This window comes from Aotus nancymaae, unplaced genomic scaffold (genome assembly GCF_030222135.1).
Source record: "Aotus nancymaae isolate 86718 unplaced genomic scaffold, 86718_ANA_hifiasm-v0.15.2.pri h1tg000036l, whole genome shotgun sequence".
In the NCBI taxonomy this organism is placed as follows: domain Eukaryota; kingdom Metazoa; phylum Chordata; class Mammalia; order Primates; family Aotidae; genus Aotus; species Aotus nancymaae.
The window spans coordinates 23,639,944-23,658,008 of NW_026988450.1; the positions used below are offsets into that span (position 1 = coordinate 23,639,944).

Consider the following 18,065-nt stretch of genomic DNA (forward strand, 5'->3'; position numbering starts at 1 on the left):
ACTTAGCAACAATTCAGCCTATATAACGGAAACTGAACTATAATATACAAGCTGTTTTCATAAGTCAGAATCTTGGCTATTATTAATTTTACTGATAACATAATGAAATAAAGTCAATTTGGATGCTTCAAAAAACTTCTTTCGCCCTATCAAATTTCCACTGATAGCCATCATTATCTGTAAAATTATTTCTGAGTTTCACAAATTTATTCCACAGGGGTACAAGGAGAAACCAAAAAGCCTTAAGTAAGTGTCTAACTCTGGCCATAGAAACAATTAATTTTTAGGCAAAATAGTCCAAATTATTTTCTTCTTGTTTAACTTGCTATAACTCAACACATGTTAAAAGAAAACAACTTGACCAACCTAGCTATAAGAGATTGGACTAAGAATTGGATATATTAGCAAAAGGTAAACTTGACATAAAATATACTAAACACATCTAATGAGGCCATAAAATTGTTTCAAACTGAGTCCTAACAAATCAACATAAACATATCCTTCCTTTGGGGAAGGAAGGATACATCTTCTATGAACAAAGAGCTGATGGGTCAAACTTGGGATGAATCCTAAACAATGCCATTTTCTCAAGATAAATTACACAAACCTATTCTGAAAGCTCTAGATGCTCTACTACCTCTTGCCATGTATACTTCCAACAAGTCTTCAAAATCAAAGATAATCTTTGCTATCCTTCATTGTGGCCATAGAGTGATAAAATGACTCCCAAATACTTCACAGGCAATTTAAATGCAACACAGTGCAAATTAAACTCTTCATCTTTCCAAAAACCTGCTCCAGCTACTCTTGTGGTGAACAGTATTATTAGCCATCCAAATATCTGAAGTTATCATTAATATCCCAAGTGCAATCAAGTCTACCTTCTAAATATCTATGAACACTGTCCCCTCCTCTCCATCTTCACTATTCCAGATCTGCATCACGTTATGCCTGAATTACAACATCTTCATAATTCTTTCTCCCTTGAAGTTTCAACCTGTCCAATCTAATTTCCACATACCGCCAAAACAGTATTTCTAAAACATATATCCAATTATTTTATCCCTCAGCTTAAAATCCTTCAATGGCTCCCAATCACCTTCAGGATAAAATCCAAACCTCGTGGCATGGGCACTTCAGGACATTAAAATCGGGGCCCTGCCTAGACTTCAGTCTTCTCATTCCAGACTTACTAAATTGCTTGTAAGTCTATGAATGAACTCAACTTCTCAGGATTCCTAGCCTTTGTTCCCAAAATCTATATTACTTTTCCTTGCCCTCCTCACCTGGCTAAATCCTAGTTAACCTTAAAGTTCATTCCTCCTGGAAGGCTTCTTTAGTGCCCCAATCTGGGTGCAGTGCTTCCTTCCTTCCTAATGTTTCCATTAGCACCATTGGGGCACATCTATCATTCAGTTCTTTCTTTTGTTTTCCTCTTCTACTAAACTTAGTCTATTAGCCCGTCTGTCTTTCCTCAAAGTCTCTACTCAACACAACATGTGGCAATGACTACGCATGCAAAAAATGTCTGCTGAATGAAGATGACTCCACAAAAGTCCTTCATTTGCTATTACTATCTCTATTTTGTAAATGAGGAAACTAATGGAGGTCCAGAGCCTTGTCTAAGATCACATAGGTAAAGGCATCAGAACTCGGAACTGAACCAAATGTTCTGACTGTAATGGAAATCATTTTCTCTCAGAGTCTTTGCTTTTGAGGAACCACTCTATAAAATAATTGTGCCCTGCAGAGTAGTTTGGATGGGGCTAACCTGTTTCTACAGGCTGGACATATAACCCAGGCTTGGCTAAAGTGAAGTATCCTCCTACCCCCAACCTAGTTTGAATGATTAATTCCAGGATGGACAGTTTACTCCAAGTGTTTGTGGTGAATTTTCTAAGGACTATCAGAAAAAACAAACAAAAAAAAAAAACTGCACCTTCTTCATTGTAAGTACAGGATATACAGTGTATGAAGTACAGCAAATGGGAATCAGCTTATTTGAAAACAAAGTAGAGAAAAAAAAAAAACAAGAGCTAGAAAGAGAGAAATAGAAAATGAGGAAGAACAACACTAAAGCCCTACATCCAACCATGCCTGAACATCTCCCTGAGACACATCCCAGTTACATAGGTCAAAAATTCCCATTTTCACATTACCTAGTTTGAGTTGTGGCCCTTTGGAAATCTGCACCGGCAGACCAAGAGGCCACATGGTCTGCTGATCTGCCATTCTAGCCATTTGCCAAGCAATAATACTTTTTTCATTGGTGAATATACAAAACTGAAAAACTGTCTAACTTCAGCCATTCTATTTCTCTAGATAAGGTACAAAATTTTTATAAGAAAAATGGGAAAACAAAAGCATAAACTGTTCTCCAAGCTTTATCCTGTACTTTGTCAAATGAATTTTTATATGCTTTCTGCTTTATAATGTATCTGTTAGTGAAAAGTGCCTCTAATGAGAAAGAAAAACACGTGACTGAATATAATTACTGTCAAATACCTTGGGCATAATAAAAGGAGATAGGTACTTCAGAATCCAAGTCATTTCTACAGAGTTTGCTCATGGATAAATGCTTTTTTTCTCCCTCATCATTAAAAAAGAAGAAAAAAATCAGTTCTTCTTAGGTCTTTGAATGAGTTCAAGTGGAAAAACCTCATCAGTAAAGAAGGGGAGGAACAGCATAGGTAATATCTAATTTTGCTTAATATTACTTTAAGTAGAAAATAAAAGGACCTTTTCAAAACTCCTTTCCTGCCTTAAGAAGCTAATGATTAATCTGGGTTCTGACAAGAAGAGTGTCTCCTTGCATCTTTGATTCCAGAGTCCCTATAATCCATTCAAGTGTTGTCATCTATAAATTAAGGTCATATGCAAAATCACGACTGTAACAGTCTACTGAGTAATGGTTAGGTCTGTGCTTTTGTGAGCAGAAAGAGCTTTTCATTTGAAATATGGCATGGCAGCTTACTAGTACCTTCCTATATTCTTTTTATTTATTTATTTTTTTTTTTGGTGATCTGCAGAAAATCGTAAAGAAACTCCAAAAAACTGAAGGGAAAGTCCAAATTATCTATTCATGGGAATGGCCTAAGGCACATCCTTTATTTATGACTCTGGGGAAGTCATAAATAAAATTCTTGTACCCCTCAAGACAACCATAAGAATTAGATCTTGGAACTAGAAACTGCCAATAAACGAAAAATGCCAACATTCTTAACAGAAAATCAAGAAAAAAAAAGAAAAGAAAATCAAAACCACATGACCCCTGTGTAATTTCACATACTGTCTTCTCTCTCCCTGGGCTCTGATCAAGCCACACTGGCCTCCTGAGGCCATGCCAGGCACACTCCTGCTGCAGGGGCTTTGTACTTGCTATGTCTTGAGAGTGGAACATTCACTCTCTCTCAACATTCACACTGCTTTTTCTCTCTCTTCCTTTGAGGTCTTTATCAAAAGTAACCTTCTCAGTGACTAATCACTTCTTATTGACTGACTACCTCCCCTACAAGAACATGAGCTCCATAAGGACAGGGATTAGTGTCTGACTTTTCATTGCTTTATCATCAGACTTTTTAAAAGTAATAAAGTTAGAAGTAATAAAATTAGTATATTTCCATTTAAAAGTAATAAATTCACTTGTCAGAACTGTAGCAAAATTTCAATAAAGGACTATAGATATCAAAATACAACAAATGTTAAGATATAATACTCTCATAAATCTATTCATTATAGTACATTAACAATAAAATAAGTATACGATAGACTAGGTTCCTTACTCAGGTGACCAAAGGTATTTACTGTGCCGAAGTGGGCAACTAGCTTTATTTATATACATTGGGGAATTTCACACTAAAGATAAAGGCAATGGGTATATTATATAGAGAAAGAGAAAGTAAAACAACTACAAGAGAAATGTGTTGTCCCTTGTGACTTCTATGCAGTGTGAACACCAAGCAGAGGTTTGGGAAGCCTGCGACTGGATGCATCACAATTAGAAGCAGAGATGCTACAGGAGAGAATGAAATATACCAAGGAAGCCAAGAAAAGCTGAGGGTTTAGGCTAGTTAGCAAGGGGAAGATGGTAGATACACTGTGGAAGCATTACCTAGGGGGAAAAAGTGGACTAGAAGCTGCCAACTGCAAGTTTCCACACCTGGTGGACAAGGGACACGACCACAAAGAAGAGAGGAACTAAAGGACAACACAAGACGCTTATACAGAGGCGAGGTGTATAGGTGCCTCTCCCTTCCTAGCATACAGCAAGTTCCCCCCAGGCATAGCTGAGAGGAAAAGGGAATGGCAGAAGTCTAAGAGTGTGCAAATTCTTCTTAGAGAATCTAAACAATAATATTTAAAGAAACTATTTACAATTGAATAGGACTGAGTTTTAAATGGATAAGATTAAAAGTAATTTTTCCCCTACGAAGCAAGAAGTTAAAAAGTATCAGATTATGTATGTGCTAAATATTTTCTCTACACATCTAAGTTACGTTATCAGTAAATATACAAAACCATAACAAAAGCATCAGCAAATGTCTGATCAAATCTAGGAAATAATTTCTTAGGCATAAAACCAGTGAGAGAAATGAAAAAAAAAATCAATAGATTAGACCACATAAAATTTTAAAACTATAGGATATTAAAAACAAATACACACTTAAAAGCCAAATTTTTTAAAGCAGGAAAATTACAACAAACAAAACATACTGAAAGTTAACTAACAACCTCAACATATAAACATTTGAAAACTGGTGAAGCAATGGAATAAAAATTAGCAAATTAAAATAGAAAAATCAAAAAAGATAAAAAATTAACAAACATCTAAATAGAAAAACTGTCCAGCTTCACTAGTAGTCAATAAACTGAATTTTAAAAAATACTACTTTATGGCCAGGTGAAGTGCAATCCTAACACTTTGGGAGACCAAGACAGGTGGATTATTTGAGGTCGGGAGTTTGAGATCAGCCTTTCCAACATGGTGAAACCCCATTTCTACTAAAAATACAAAAGTTAACCAGAAATTGCTTGAACCTGGGAAGCAGACGTTGCAGTGAACTGAGATCGCGCCACTGCACTCCAGCCTGGGTGACAGAGTAAGTTTAAAAAAAACAAACAAACTACTTTTTAACTATCAAAGAAGACAAAAACTTTTTTAACTCAATGTTGTCAGAGTAAAATAAGCATTCTCATACACTGTTAAGAAATCAGTACAAACTTTAGTGTAATTGGGCAATACTTTATTATTTTTAAAGAATATTCCCCTTATAGTAATATAAGGAAATAATAAGTGATATGAACAAAAAACTTACATAATGATTATTTACTGCAGCAATCTTAACAAAAAAGGGGGCACAAACAACCTAGATGATAAAAAATAGGCACATATTTATATACCTTACAAAGCCATATGAAGCATTACGCAGCCATCAAAAACATTTCGTGCCAAGCACGGCACAGGACCTCATGCCTGTGATCCCAGCACTTTGGGAAGCCGAGGTGAGCAGACCACTTGAGGTCAGAAGTTCAAGACCAGTCTGGCCAACATGGTGAAATCTCATCTCTACTAAAATACAAAAATTAGCCGAGCATGGTAGCATATGCCTGTAATCCCAGCTACTGCGGGCTGACGCACAAAAAAATGCTTGAACCCAGAAGGCAGAGATTGCAGTGAGCCAAGATCACACCACTGCACTCCAGCCTGGGTGACAGAGTGAGACTGTGTCTCAAAAAAAAAAAAAAAGAAAAAGAAAAAGAGAAAAAAATTTCTTTAAAATTAAGGATACGACAAATAGCCATATTAAGTGAAGAGAGTACTATATTGCATATAGAAGATACACAAATTATGATATATCCATACAAAGAACACTAACCAGCAATAAAAAAGGGCAAAACCCAGATATAAGCAACATGGATGATTCCCCAAACAAGAAAATCATTATAAAAAGTGAAAGAAGCCAGACACATGTAAATACTATATGAGTCTAGTTTTAAAAAATTCAACAACAGGCAAAAACTAGTCTATGGTAAAAAAAAACAGTGATTATTTCTGGGAGGAGGGTGTGTCAGCACAAAGAGGTCTGATGAAACTCAGGTGATGTGAACATTTGTATTTTGATCTGAGTGGCAATCACAGGAGAATATATATATGTAAAAAGTCATCAAATAAAGTACAAATACATATACACATAAATAAAATAAAGTCATCAAGAGGTACACTTAAGATTTGTATATTTTACTGTATGTCTATCATATTTTATTTATCATGTTTTGTATTTTGTTTATCATGTTTATTTTGTAGTACTTTATCTCCATAAACTACTACAAAAATTGCATATAAAGGACAACTTCAACTTGGTTAAATATATTTAAATGCAAAGAAAAAAGAATGTAAAGTATATGAATTTATAAAAAGTGGCAAATTTTAGCATTATTCCTATTTTCTTTTTTCCTTTCTGCATTTTCCACATACCTACAATGAGTTTTATGAACAGAAAAAATAAACACTAAACTTGATTTTGAACCTTCTGCCATGTTTCTAAAAGAAACTTCTGTTACACTTGTAACTATCACAAAGTGAAACCCCATCTCTACTGTTACTGTGCAGAAAGATAGTAAATGCTTCCTCCCTCCAATAAATTCCCTGTAAATTACAAACATTCACGTTCATTAGTGTATTTGGACAGATCAAAAAAAAAAAAAACAAAAAAAACACTGAGCTCTGCTTGGTAAATGAATGAGAAAGTCAACTGGGAAGTCAACACTATCAACTGTGAAATGACATTAAGACTTGGTCTTCTCTGCAACAAATACAGGGCCCTCATGACACAATAAAAACTAATTCCTTCAAATTGTTTAGGTTTGTGGGGTAGAGAAAAAAAACAGTTCCTGAAAACGGGTTTTTTAAAGTTATTACTTTAAATATTCCTTGTGAACATGCTTTATCTAAATTCCACGCAAAATGCCAAGCATCAATTGGATTTACAATGACTCTTTTGGGTTTGAGAAACTTTTACAACATGCATAAAATATTAAGAAAAAAAAACAAAAAAGACATACAAACCTCTGATTGTACATGCCCCGAAAGTTGTAATTAGCTCTATAATTTGGGAATGGCTTTGGATCTAATGGCCTGTAGATGGCAGGCTCTCCCCTTTTCATAGCAAGCCCATTCAGTTCCACAGTTGGAGTTATACTGCCTGTTTAAAAAAAAAATATTAAAGGCACACAAATGAAATACCTTCACAATAAATCATGCAAGCTATATTTATGCTACATTTAACTACTATGGAAAAATTGAGAATGGATGGACCACTTGTATGATTTTCTAAGAAACTACATGAACAAAGGCAAAAGCCAAGAAAACAGTTTCTAATAAAATCTTCTTGGAATTTTGCAATGTTTTCTGACATTAAAATTTGAGTGTGAAATCATTACTATTAAAACATAGTAAACAGAAGATCCTTAGACTGCTTAGTGTGAATATTATTTTTTAAAAGTACTGAACTTCACCATTACTTACCCCAGAAAGCTTGCATGTATTTAATCATTAAAAACATCATCTGTGAATGTTTTTACTTACACTTTGGTAATTAAATAACTAAGCATTGACAATAAAGTCATCAGTGGTTCTTGGACTTAACTAACAAAAAAGGTTTTTTGAATTTTTTTCTATAACCACCAAGACAGAGTAAATGTAAGCAATATTTCCTGAAACTAAAATGTCACCTATTCCTCACAAATACTAAACATATGTACAAGCAGCATTATCGATAAAAACAAAAGACTGGAAACAACCTAAGCAACATCAGTGCAGCACCAGTTATATAAATGTCCATACCATAAATCACTGAACAGCTATAAAAGGAGGAAGAATACTACACACCTTGCTTTTTTTTAACTTAACAATATACCTTGGAGGTTATGTCTTAGCAGTGTAGGGTATAATGTTAAATGAAAAAAAAAAATTAAAGTATCAAATACTGTGTGCTTTAACATTATCTTTTGTCTAAGAAAGGTGAAAATGAAAATATAGATATATATTTGCTTATTTTTTTTTGGCATGTGTTCCTACATATTTGCTTACTTTAAAAAAATAAATAAATAAACCCAAAACTAAAAGAGAAAAAAGTTACTTTTAGCTTGGCAAAGCCACTGTAGCCATATTGCCTCTCTAGATTCCTCCTCTCTAGGCAGTGCATCTCTGAAAGAAAGGCAGCAGCCCCAGTCAGGGGCTTTTAGATAAAACTCCCATCTCCCTGGGATAGAGCACCTGCGGAAAGGGGCAGCTGTGGGCACAGCTTCAGCAGACTTAAACGTTCCTGCCTGCCAGCTCTGAAGAGAGCAGCAGATCTCGCAGCACAGTACTTGAGCTCTGCTAAGGGACAGACTGCCACCTCAAGTGGGTCCCTGACCCCCGTGCCTCCTGACTGGGAGACATCTCCCAGGAGGAGTCGACAGACACCTCATATAGGAGAGCTCTGGCTGGCATCTAGCATGTGCCCCTCTGGGACAAAGCTTCCAAAGGAAGGAACAGGCTGGAATCTTTGCTGTTTTGCAGCCTCCACTGGTAATACCCCAGCGAACAGGGTCTGGAGTGGACCTCCAGAAAACTCCAGCAGACCTGCAGCAGAGGGGTCTGACTGTTAGAGGGAAAACTAACAAACAGAAAGGAATAGCATCAACATCAACAAAAAGGGTATCCACATAGAAACCCCATCCGAAGGTCACCAACATCAAAGACCACATGTAGACAAATCCATGAAGATGAGGAAAAAAAACAGCACAAAAAGGCTGAAAATTCCAAAAACCAGAATGTCTCCTCTCCTCCAAAGTATCACAACTCCTCACTAGGAAGGGAACAAAACTGGACAGAGAATGAATTTGACAAACTGACAGAAGTAGGCTTCAGAAGGTGGGTAATAACAAACTCCTCCAAACTAAAGGAGCATGTTCTAACCCAATGCAAGGAAGCTAAGAATCTTGAAAAAGATTAGAGGAATTGCTAACTAGAATAACCAGTTTAGAGAAGAACATAAATGACCTGATGGAGCTGAAAAACACAGCAAAAGAACTTCGTGAAGCATACACAAGTATCAATAGCTGAATCGATCAAGCAGAAAAAAGGATATCAGAGATTGAAGATCAACTTAATGAAATAAAGCACGAAGACAAGATCAGAGAAAAAAGAAGGAAAAGGAATGAACAAAGTCTCCAAGAAATACGGGACTATGTGAAAAGACCAAACCTACATTTGATTGGTGTACTTGAAAGTGATGGGCAGAATGGAACCAAGTTGGAAAACACTTTTCAGGATATTATCCAGGAGAACTTCCCCAACCAAGCAACACTCAAATTCAGGAAATACAGAGAACATCACAAAGATACTCCTCAAGAAAAGCAACCCCAAGATACATCATCATCAGATTCACCAAAGTTGAAATGAAGGAAAAAATGTTAAGGGCAGCTAGAGAGAAAGGCTGGGTTACCAACAAAGGGAAGCCCATCAGACTAACAGTGGATCTCTCTGCAGAAACCCTAAAAACCAGAAGAGAGTAGAGGCCAATATTCAAGATTATTAAAGAATATTCAACCCAGGATTTCATATCCAGCCAAACTAAGCTTCTAAGGAGAAATAAAATCATTTACAGACAAGCAAATGCTGAGAGGGTCTGTCACCACGAGGCCTGCCTTACAAGAGCTCCTGAAGAAAGCACTAAATATGGAATGGAAAAAGGAAAAACATACCAAATTGCAAAGACCATTGATGCTATAAAGAAATTTCTTCATATTTGCCTGCATCAACTAACAGGCAAAATAACCATCTAGCATCATACTGACAGGATTAAATTCACACATAACAATATTAGCCTTAAATGTAAACAGGCTAAATGCCCCATATAAAAGACACAGACTGGCAAATTGGATAAAGAGTCAAGACCCATTGGTGTACTGTATTCAGGAGACCCATCTCACGTACAAAGACACACATCGGCTCAAAATAAAGGGATGGAAGAAGATTTACCAAACAAATAGAAAGCAAAGAAAAAGCAGCGGTTATAATCCTAGTCTCTGATAAAACAGACTTTAAACCAACAAAGATCAAAAGAGACAAAGAAGGGCATTACATAATGGCAAAGGCATCAATGCAACAAGAAGAGCTAACTATCCTAAATATATATACACCCAATACAGGAGCACCCAGATTCATAAAGCAAGTCCTTAGAGGCCTACAAAGAGACTTAGACTCCCACAAAATAATAGTGGGAGATGAAGTCTGTCAATATTAGCCAGATCAACAAGACAGAAAGTAAACAAGGATATTCAGGACTTGAACTCAGCTCTGGAACAAGTGGGCCTAATAGACATTTATAGAACTCTCCAGCCCAAACCAACAGAATATACATTCTTCTCAGCACCACATCAACTTATTCTAAAATTGACTACATAATTGGAAGTAAAACACTCCTCAGCAAAAAAATGCAAAAGAACAGAAATCATAACAGTCTCTCAGACCACAGTGCAATCAAATTAGAACTCAGGATTAAGAAACTCACTAAAAACTGCACAACTACATGGAGACTGAACAACCTGCTCCTGAATGACTATTGGGAAAATAATGAAATTAAGGCAGAAATAAATAAGTTCTTTGAAACCAATGAGAACAAAGACAAAACGTACCAATCTCTGGGACATAGCTAAAGCAGTGTTTTAGAGGGAAATTTATAGCACTAAGTGCCCACAGGAGAAAGTGGGAAAGATCTAAAATCGACACCCTAACATCACAATTAAAAGAACTAGAGAAGCAAGAGCAAACAAATTCAAAAGCTAGCAGAAGACAAGAAATAACTAAGAACAGAGCAGAACTGAAGGAGAGAGAGACAAGAAAAACCCTTCAAAAAAAAAAAAAAAAAAATCAATGAATCCAGAAGCAGGTTTTTTGAAAAGATTAACAAAATAGATAGACCACTAGCCAGACTAATAAAGAAGAAAACAGAAAAGATTCAAATAGACACAATAAAAAATGATAAAGGGGCTATCACCACTGATCCCACAGAAATACAAACTACCATCAGAGAATACTATAAACACCTCTATACAAATAAACTAGAAAATCAAGAAGAAATGGATAAATCCCTGGACATACATCCTCCCAAGACTAAATCAGGAAGAAGTCGAATCTCTGAAAAGACCAATAACAAGTTCTGAAATTGAGGCAGCAATTAATAGCCTACCAACCAAAAAAGGCCCAGGATCAGACAGATTCACAGCCGAATTCTACCAGAGGTACAAAGAGGAGCTGGTACCATTCCTTCTGAAACTATTATAAACTATAGAAAAAGAAGGACTCCTCTCTAACTCATTTTATGAGGCCAGCAACATCCTGATACGAAAACCTGGCAGAGACACAAATAAAAAAGAAAATTTCGAGCCAATATCCCTGATGAACATCGGTGCAAAAATCTTCAATAAAATACTGACAAACCAAATCCAGCAGCACATCAAAAAGCTTATCCACCATGATCAAGTCAGCTTCATCCCGGGGATGCAAAGCTGGTTCAAAATATACAAATCAACAAATGTAATCCATCACATAAACAGAATGAATGATAAAAACCACATGATTGTCTCAATAAATGCAGAAAATGCCTTCAATAAAATTCAACACTCCTTCATGCTAAAAACTCAATAAACTAAGTATTGACAGAACATATCTCAAAATAGTAAGAGCTATTATGACAAACCCACAGCCAATATCATACTGAATAGGCAAAAGCTGGAAGCATTCCCTTTGAAAACCGGCACAAGACAAGGATGCCCTCTCTCACCATTCCTATTCAACAAAGTACTGGAAGTCCTAGCCAGGGTCATCAGGCAAGAGAAGGAAAGAAAGGGTACTCAGATAGGAAGAGAGGAAGTCAACTTGTCTCTGTTTGCAGATGACATGATTGTATATTTAGAAAACCCCATGGTCTCAGCCCCAAATCTCCTTAACCTGATAAGCAACCTCAGCAAAGTCTCAGGATGCAAAATCAATATGCAAAAATCACAAGCATTCCTTTACACCAATAATAGACAAGCAGAGAGTCAAATCATGAGTGAACTCAAATTCGCAATTGCTACAAAGAGAATAAAACAGTTAGGAACACAACTTACAAGGGATGTGAAGGACCTCTTCAAGGAGAACTACAAACCACTGCTCAAGGAAATAAAAGAGGACACAAACAAATGGAAAAACATTCCATGCTCACAAACAAGAAGAATCAATATCGTGAAAATGGCCATACTGCCCCAAGTAATTTATAGATTCAATGCTATTCCCATCAAGTGACCACTGACTTTCTTCACAGAATTAGAAAAAAACACTTTAAATTTCACATGTAACCAAAAAAGTGCCCATATAGCCAAGACAATGCTAAGCAAAAAGAACAAAGCTGGAGGCATAATGCTACCTGACTTCAAATTATACTACAAGGTTACAGTAACCAAAACAGCACGGTACTGGTACCAAAACAGATATATAGACCAATGGAACAGAACAGAGGCCTCAGAAATAATGCCACACATCTACAACGGTCTGATCTTTGATAAATCTGACAAAAGCAAGCAATAGGGAAGGGATTCGCTATTTAATAAACGATGTTAGGAAAACTGGCTAGCCATATGCAGAAAAGTGAAACTGGACCCCTTCCTTACATCTTATACAAAAATTAACTCAAGATGAATTAAAGACTTAAACGTAAGACCTAAAACCATAAAAACTAGAAGAAAACTTAAGCAATACCACGCAGGACACAGGCATGGGCAAAGACTTCATGATTAAAACACCAAGAAGAATGGCAACAAAAGCCAATATTCACAAATGGGATATAATTAAACTAAAGAACTTCTGCACAGCAAAAGAAACTATCATCAGAGTGAAGAGGCAACCTACAGAATGGGGGAAAATTTCTGCAATCTATCCATCTGACAAAGGGCTAATATCCAGAATCTACAAAGAACTTAAACAAATTTACAAGGAAAAAAAAATCAAAAAGTGGGTGAAGGATATGAACAGACACTTCTCAAAAGAAGATATTTATGCAGTCAATAAACATATGAAAAAAGGCTCATCATCACCGGTCATTAGAGAAATGCAAATCAAAACCACAATGAGATACCATCTCATACCAGTTAGAACAGCAATCATTAAAAAGTCAGGAAACAACAGATGCTGGAGAGAATGTGGAAAAATAGGAATGCTTTCACATTGTTGGTGGGAGTGTAAATTAGTTCAACCACTGTGGAAAACGGTGTGGTGATTCCTCAAGGATGTAGAACCAGAAATACCATTTGACCCAGCAATCCCATTACTGGGTATATACTATATTCTACTATAAAGACACATGCACACATATGTTTATTGTAGCACAGTTCACAATACCAAAGACTTGGAACCAACCCAAATGCCCATCAATGATAGACTGGATAAAGAAAATGTGGCACATATACACCATGGAATACTATGCAGCCATAAAAAAGGATGAGTTCCTGTCCTTTACAGGGACATGAATGAAATTGGAAACCATCATTCTCAGTAAACTAACACAGGAACAGTAAACCAAATACCGCATGTTCTCACTCATAAGTGGGAGTTGAACAATGAGAACACATGGACACAGGGAAGGGAACATCACATCGCGGGGCCTGTCAGAGGGTAGAGGGCTATGGGAGGGATAGCATTAGAAGAAATACCTAATGTAGATGACAGGTTGATGGGTGCAGCAAACCACCATGACACATGTATACCTATGTAAGAAAACTGCACATTCTGTACAGGTATCCCAGAACTTAAAGTATAATTAAAAAAAAAAAAGTTACTTATAGGAAGAAGGCACAAACAGAGGAGGAATGGAAGCTATATGTCTCTGAATGTACACTGTTTTATAGATTTTATTTTGAAAACATGAATATTTTTATATAATTATAGAAATCAAAATTTCATCCAAAAGGAGTGGGGGAGCAATTCCTAAAATCGAAAGAAAACTAGAACTAAATCTATTTATGGTGACTTAAGCCCAGAGAGAAGTTTTTCAAAAGACTTTAAACATTGTAAAATAGCCATAAGATCCTAAAGAGAAAAAAAATCTTAAACTATTTTCAGTAATCACATTGTTAGTAACAAGTAATATGCTTTTAACTTAATTCAAACAAAATTAAATCAAAACGAAGACAAAGAAACCTCTAAAAAGAAAACAAAGCGATTAAAACTGAACAATAAATCAAATTGGTGGCCTTAATCATACAAAGGATAATTATTTCAAATAACTTTAACATATAGTCAAATAACCACATATCCTAAAGACTTTTTAAAAACCCTGAAAACAAATCATAAACTGTTTCCAGTAATCATGGTGTTAGTCATATTGGTGTCCCTCTGTCTCAGTGCAATTGCTATTATAAAATTATTATATAGAAAGATATAAAATAGATTAAAGAATTAACATTAGAAAGATTTTTAGTATATAAAGAGACACAAATATAAAATCAAATACAGTACGTAAAACTCTGTAGTCTTAAATCCGAACTGAAAATATCAAAACGAAATCATGATGTATTTTCTCTTAATAATAAAAAAAAAAAAAAACGCATGGTATTTCCTAGCTTAAGTATCCACTTAAGGGGTCTAAAAGCCATAAGCAATGCATTAAGCAATGAGGATCACCAGCATACAGAGTCTGGTTTATAATTATCATTTCCCAACTTTAGAAAAACAACAATTCTTGAAGAAATGGCTGCTTCCAAAGCATGAGACTGGTAAATGAAAGGAAATAACTAAGTACTTATCTTGACTTTACAGAACAAATTATACTCAGAGAAAACAGATAATGAAGGAAAAGTTCTTCATCTACTAGCTAGAAGGATTCCAGCCAATAAATGCAGAAAAGATGACCCTGCCATCTAGCAACTACTGATAAAATAATGGATCTTCTTGGCAATGAGCATTGGCAGGCTTCTACGATCATTAGATCAACTGGAGAACTTTATGGGAAAAATGATAATGGATGAACCAGCTAGGATAACTGGACCTACTGATCTATTTAAAAATCACAAAATAAAAGACAACAAGAAATTAAAAGTCTTCTGATGTAGTACAATATGAAGTAGACAAAACTACCTATAAAACAATTACCAAAAACTTCAAACCTGAATCTGTGTAGCCTCTAGGTTATCAGTTTACAAGAAATACAAAACCAAGAACACAGAAATTCTATAGGACTAATGAGCTGGTTTCTTAAACAAATAATTATGTAGAAAAATAAAGATGAAAAAGGGATTCTACATCTTAAAAATTAAACTGAACAGATATTATCAACCAATTGGAATAAATGATCCTCATTTTAATCTTTATTCAAATAAACCAATTATGAAAAAAGTGAGGTCAGACGTGGTGGCTCATGCCTGTAATCTCAGCACTTTGGAAGGCTGGGTTGGAGGAAAGGGGGCAAGGAGATCACCTGAGACTAAGGGTTTGAGGTTATAGTGCTTTCATAGAAAACATTTACAGAGTAACTTCAAACTATGAGATGCCTCCAAGTAATGTTAAGTGTTATTATTTTGAGTATATGAGAGTTGGATCCAGGTTTCAGAAACATAATCATCACATAGGGTTTCTTGTGTATCTTGATCACAACACTGCACTCTAGCCTGAGTGATGGAGCAAGACTTGTCTCTAAAAACATAAAATAATTTCTTAAAAAATTTTAATGAGACAGTAAGAGAAATCTGAACTCTGGACATTTTTTAATATTAAGGAGTTAATTGTTTTGTTTGCTTGATAGTGATATTGGGATTAGTTTTTTAAGAGTTATCTTAAAATTCAGTATGTATCTTTAAAGATACATTTACGGATGAAATGATATATCAGAGATTTGCTTCAAAGTAATCTAGGGAGAGATAGATGAGAAACAAGATTGGCTGGCTGCCATGAGTTGGTAATTGTTGAAGCTGGTGAGGGATACTAGGAACATTCACTATCTTATTCTCTTGTGTAAAATTTGAAAAATTCCACAATTAAAAAAACACACAATGTAAAATTATGTCACGCTATTTTAAGTACCAGAAGTTTAGTTAAAACATATGTATATATGTTCTAACAAATCATGAAGATTAATATAAAGCTTTTATAGAAAGTGAAATTCACTGTAAATTCTCTGATATTTCATTTGAATCATGCCTTTGTACCATACATTTAAGACCCCATTCATTACATACAAAAATAGGTCCACTTATTGCAGCAGAGAAATTGGGGCTGGCATAAAGTACCAGCCAAAGGGAGGCAGAGCCTGACACAAATGTAAAATTGGCATCCAGGTTATAAGCAACCCAACAAGAGTCAATACACTGCCCATTTCATTTCTAAAGAATTAATGTGAAAACACTGAAGAGCATAATAACAGGAATAAAATCAAAGTTAAGAAGAGGGAAAAGGGAAAAATAAAACGAGAAGGAGGAGGACAGAGGAGGAGGAAGAAAGAAGAACAGCAAAGAAAAGTTAACCTAATGAATATTAAGTCCAATTAGTCCAAATCCCTGATTTAATATATACACTTAACAGCAAAAGAAAGTCAAGCATAAAGAGGCTCTCTCTTCTTCCTTTCTTTTTCTTTCTTTCTTACAGAATTTTACTGAAGGGCAAGTAAAATTCACAAACCTTAAGCATATAGTTCAGTGAATTATTACATATGTAAACACTCATGACTGCCATCATATCAAGATATGAACCTTTCCATCACCCAGAAAGTGCCTTCAGCCTCTTTCCAAGTCAATACACCTCCCCAGGTTACCCATTCTGAATTCAGGCATTATAGATTCGTTTGCTGCTTCTTCATATCTAAACATGTACCACTTTCTATCTTGCTTCTTTCACTCAACATAATTTTGTTTGCATATATTAGTACTTTAACTTTTTAAAATCACTAAATAGTATTCTACTGAATGAAATACCATAATTTGCATTTTGCTGTTGATGGAACATTTGGTTTGTTTCTAATTTGAGGCTATGATGTATAAAGCTACCTTGAACACTCTTTAACAAGCCTTTTAGTTTTAGATAAGGAAAAAAATTAACAACAACAACAACAAAAAATGCTGGGTCACAGAGCAGGTTTATGATTAACTTTATTAGAAACCGCCTAACAGTTTTCCAAAGGTATTTTTTAAACACCATAGCTGTCTATGCCTTTAAAAGTTTAAATTTTAAATTTCATAAAGACTTCAGTTTAATAATTAACACATTAATCTGTTGTCCAAGATTTATGACACTTTGAATTCTACTTTGATCATCATATAGTCACAAATAGCATAAGATTCAAATAGGGGAAAAAAAGGAAAACAAAAAGTTTGAAAGATTTCATCATTTAAGGAAGGCAATAAATAAGAAATATGATTGAAAATCACCAATGAGGGGATTTGAATACACCGTTGAGATGTACTGTCTGCCACTCATACCATAAATTGTATTTTAAAATAGGTAAAAGTGTTGTATTCATATCATTTAAATAAATAAATAGCCTCATATAAATTCCTCATCTGAAAGTAAGACTACAGTCTTAGAAATGTTACAAACTGGTCTTTGTGAAGGAAAGTAGAAGAGAAGCAGAAAAGCAAAACCCATGCTAAAAGATTTCCAACTCCTAGAGCAAAGTATCTCCATCTCTTTGATACAGAACTAGACTGACACCCCCACATGTGCATACAGTAACGCTTTCATAGAAAACATTTATAGAGTTAACTTCAAACTATGAGATGCCTCCAAGTGATGTTAAGTAGTAGTATTTTGAATGTGTGAGAGTTGGATCCAGGTTTCACAAAGATAACCATCACATAGGGTTTCTTGTGTATTATAAGGCTATAATGTTATTTTATTTTGGGTTTTTTTTGTTGTTTGTTTTTTTGAGACAAGGTCCAGGCTGTTCTTGAACTCCTGGGCTCAAGTAATCCTCCTGCCTCAGCCTCCCAAAGTGCTAGGATTACAGAGGTGAGCGACCGCTACCAGACAAGGCTATTGTGTTGATACTATA

The 18,065-nt window shown here is 35.3% G+C and overlaps 1 protein-coding gene across 18 annotated transcripts in view; it reads right to left on the reverse strand.

The window, feature by feature from the left end:
• Positions 1–18,065, reverse strand: part of STAU2 (staufen double-stranded RNA binding protein 2) — a 355,158-nt gene that overhangs the window by 253,800 nt on the left and 83,293 nt on the right. For all 18 annotated transcript variants that reach the window (XM_021672674.2, XM_064384279.1, XM_064384278.1 and 15 more), the window contains one exon: positions 7,067–7,202. In XM_021672674.2, the coding sequence (XP_021528349.2) occupies positions 7,067–7,202 (136 nt within the window). The remainder of the gene's footprint in view (positions 1–7,066; positions 7,203–18,065) is intronic.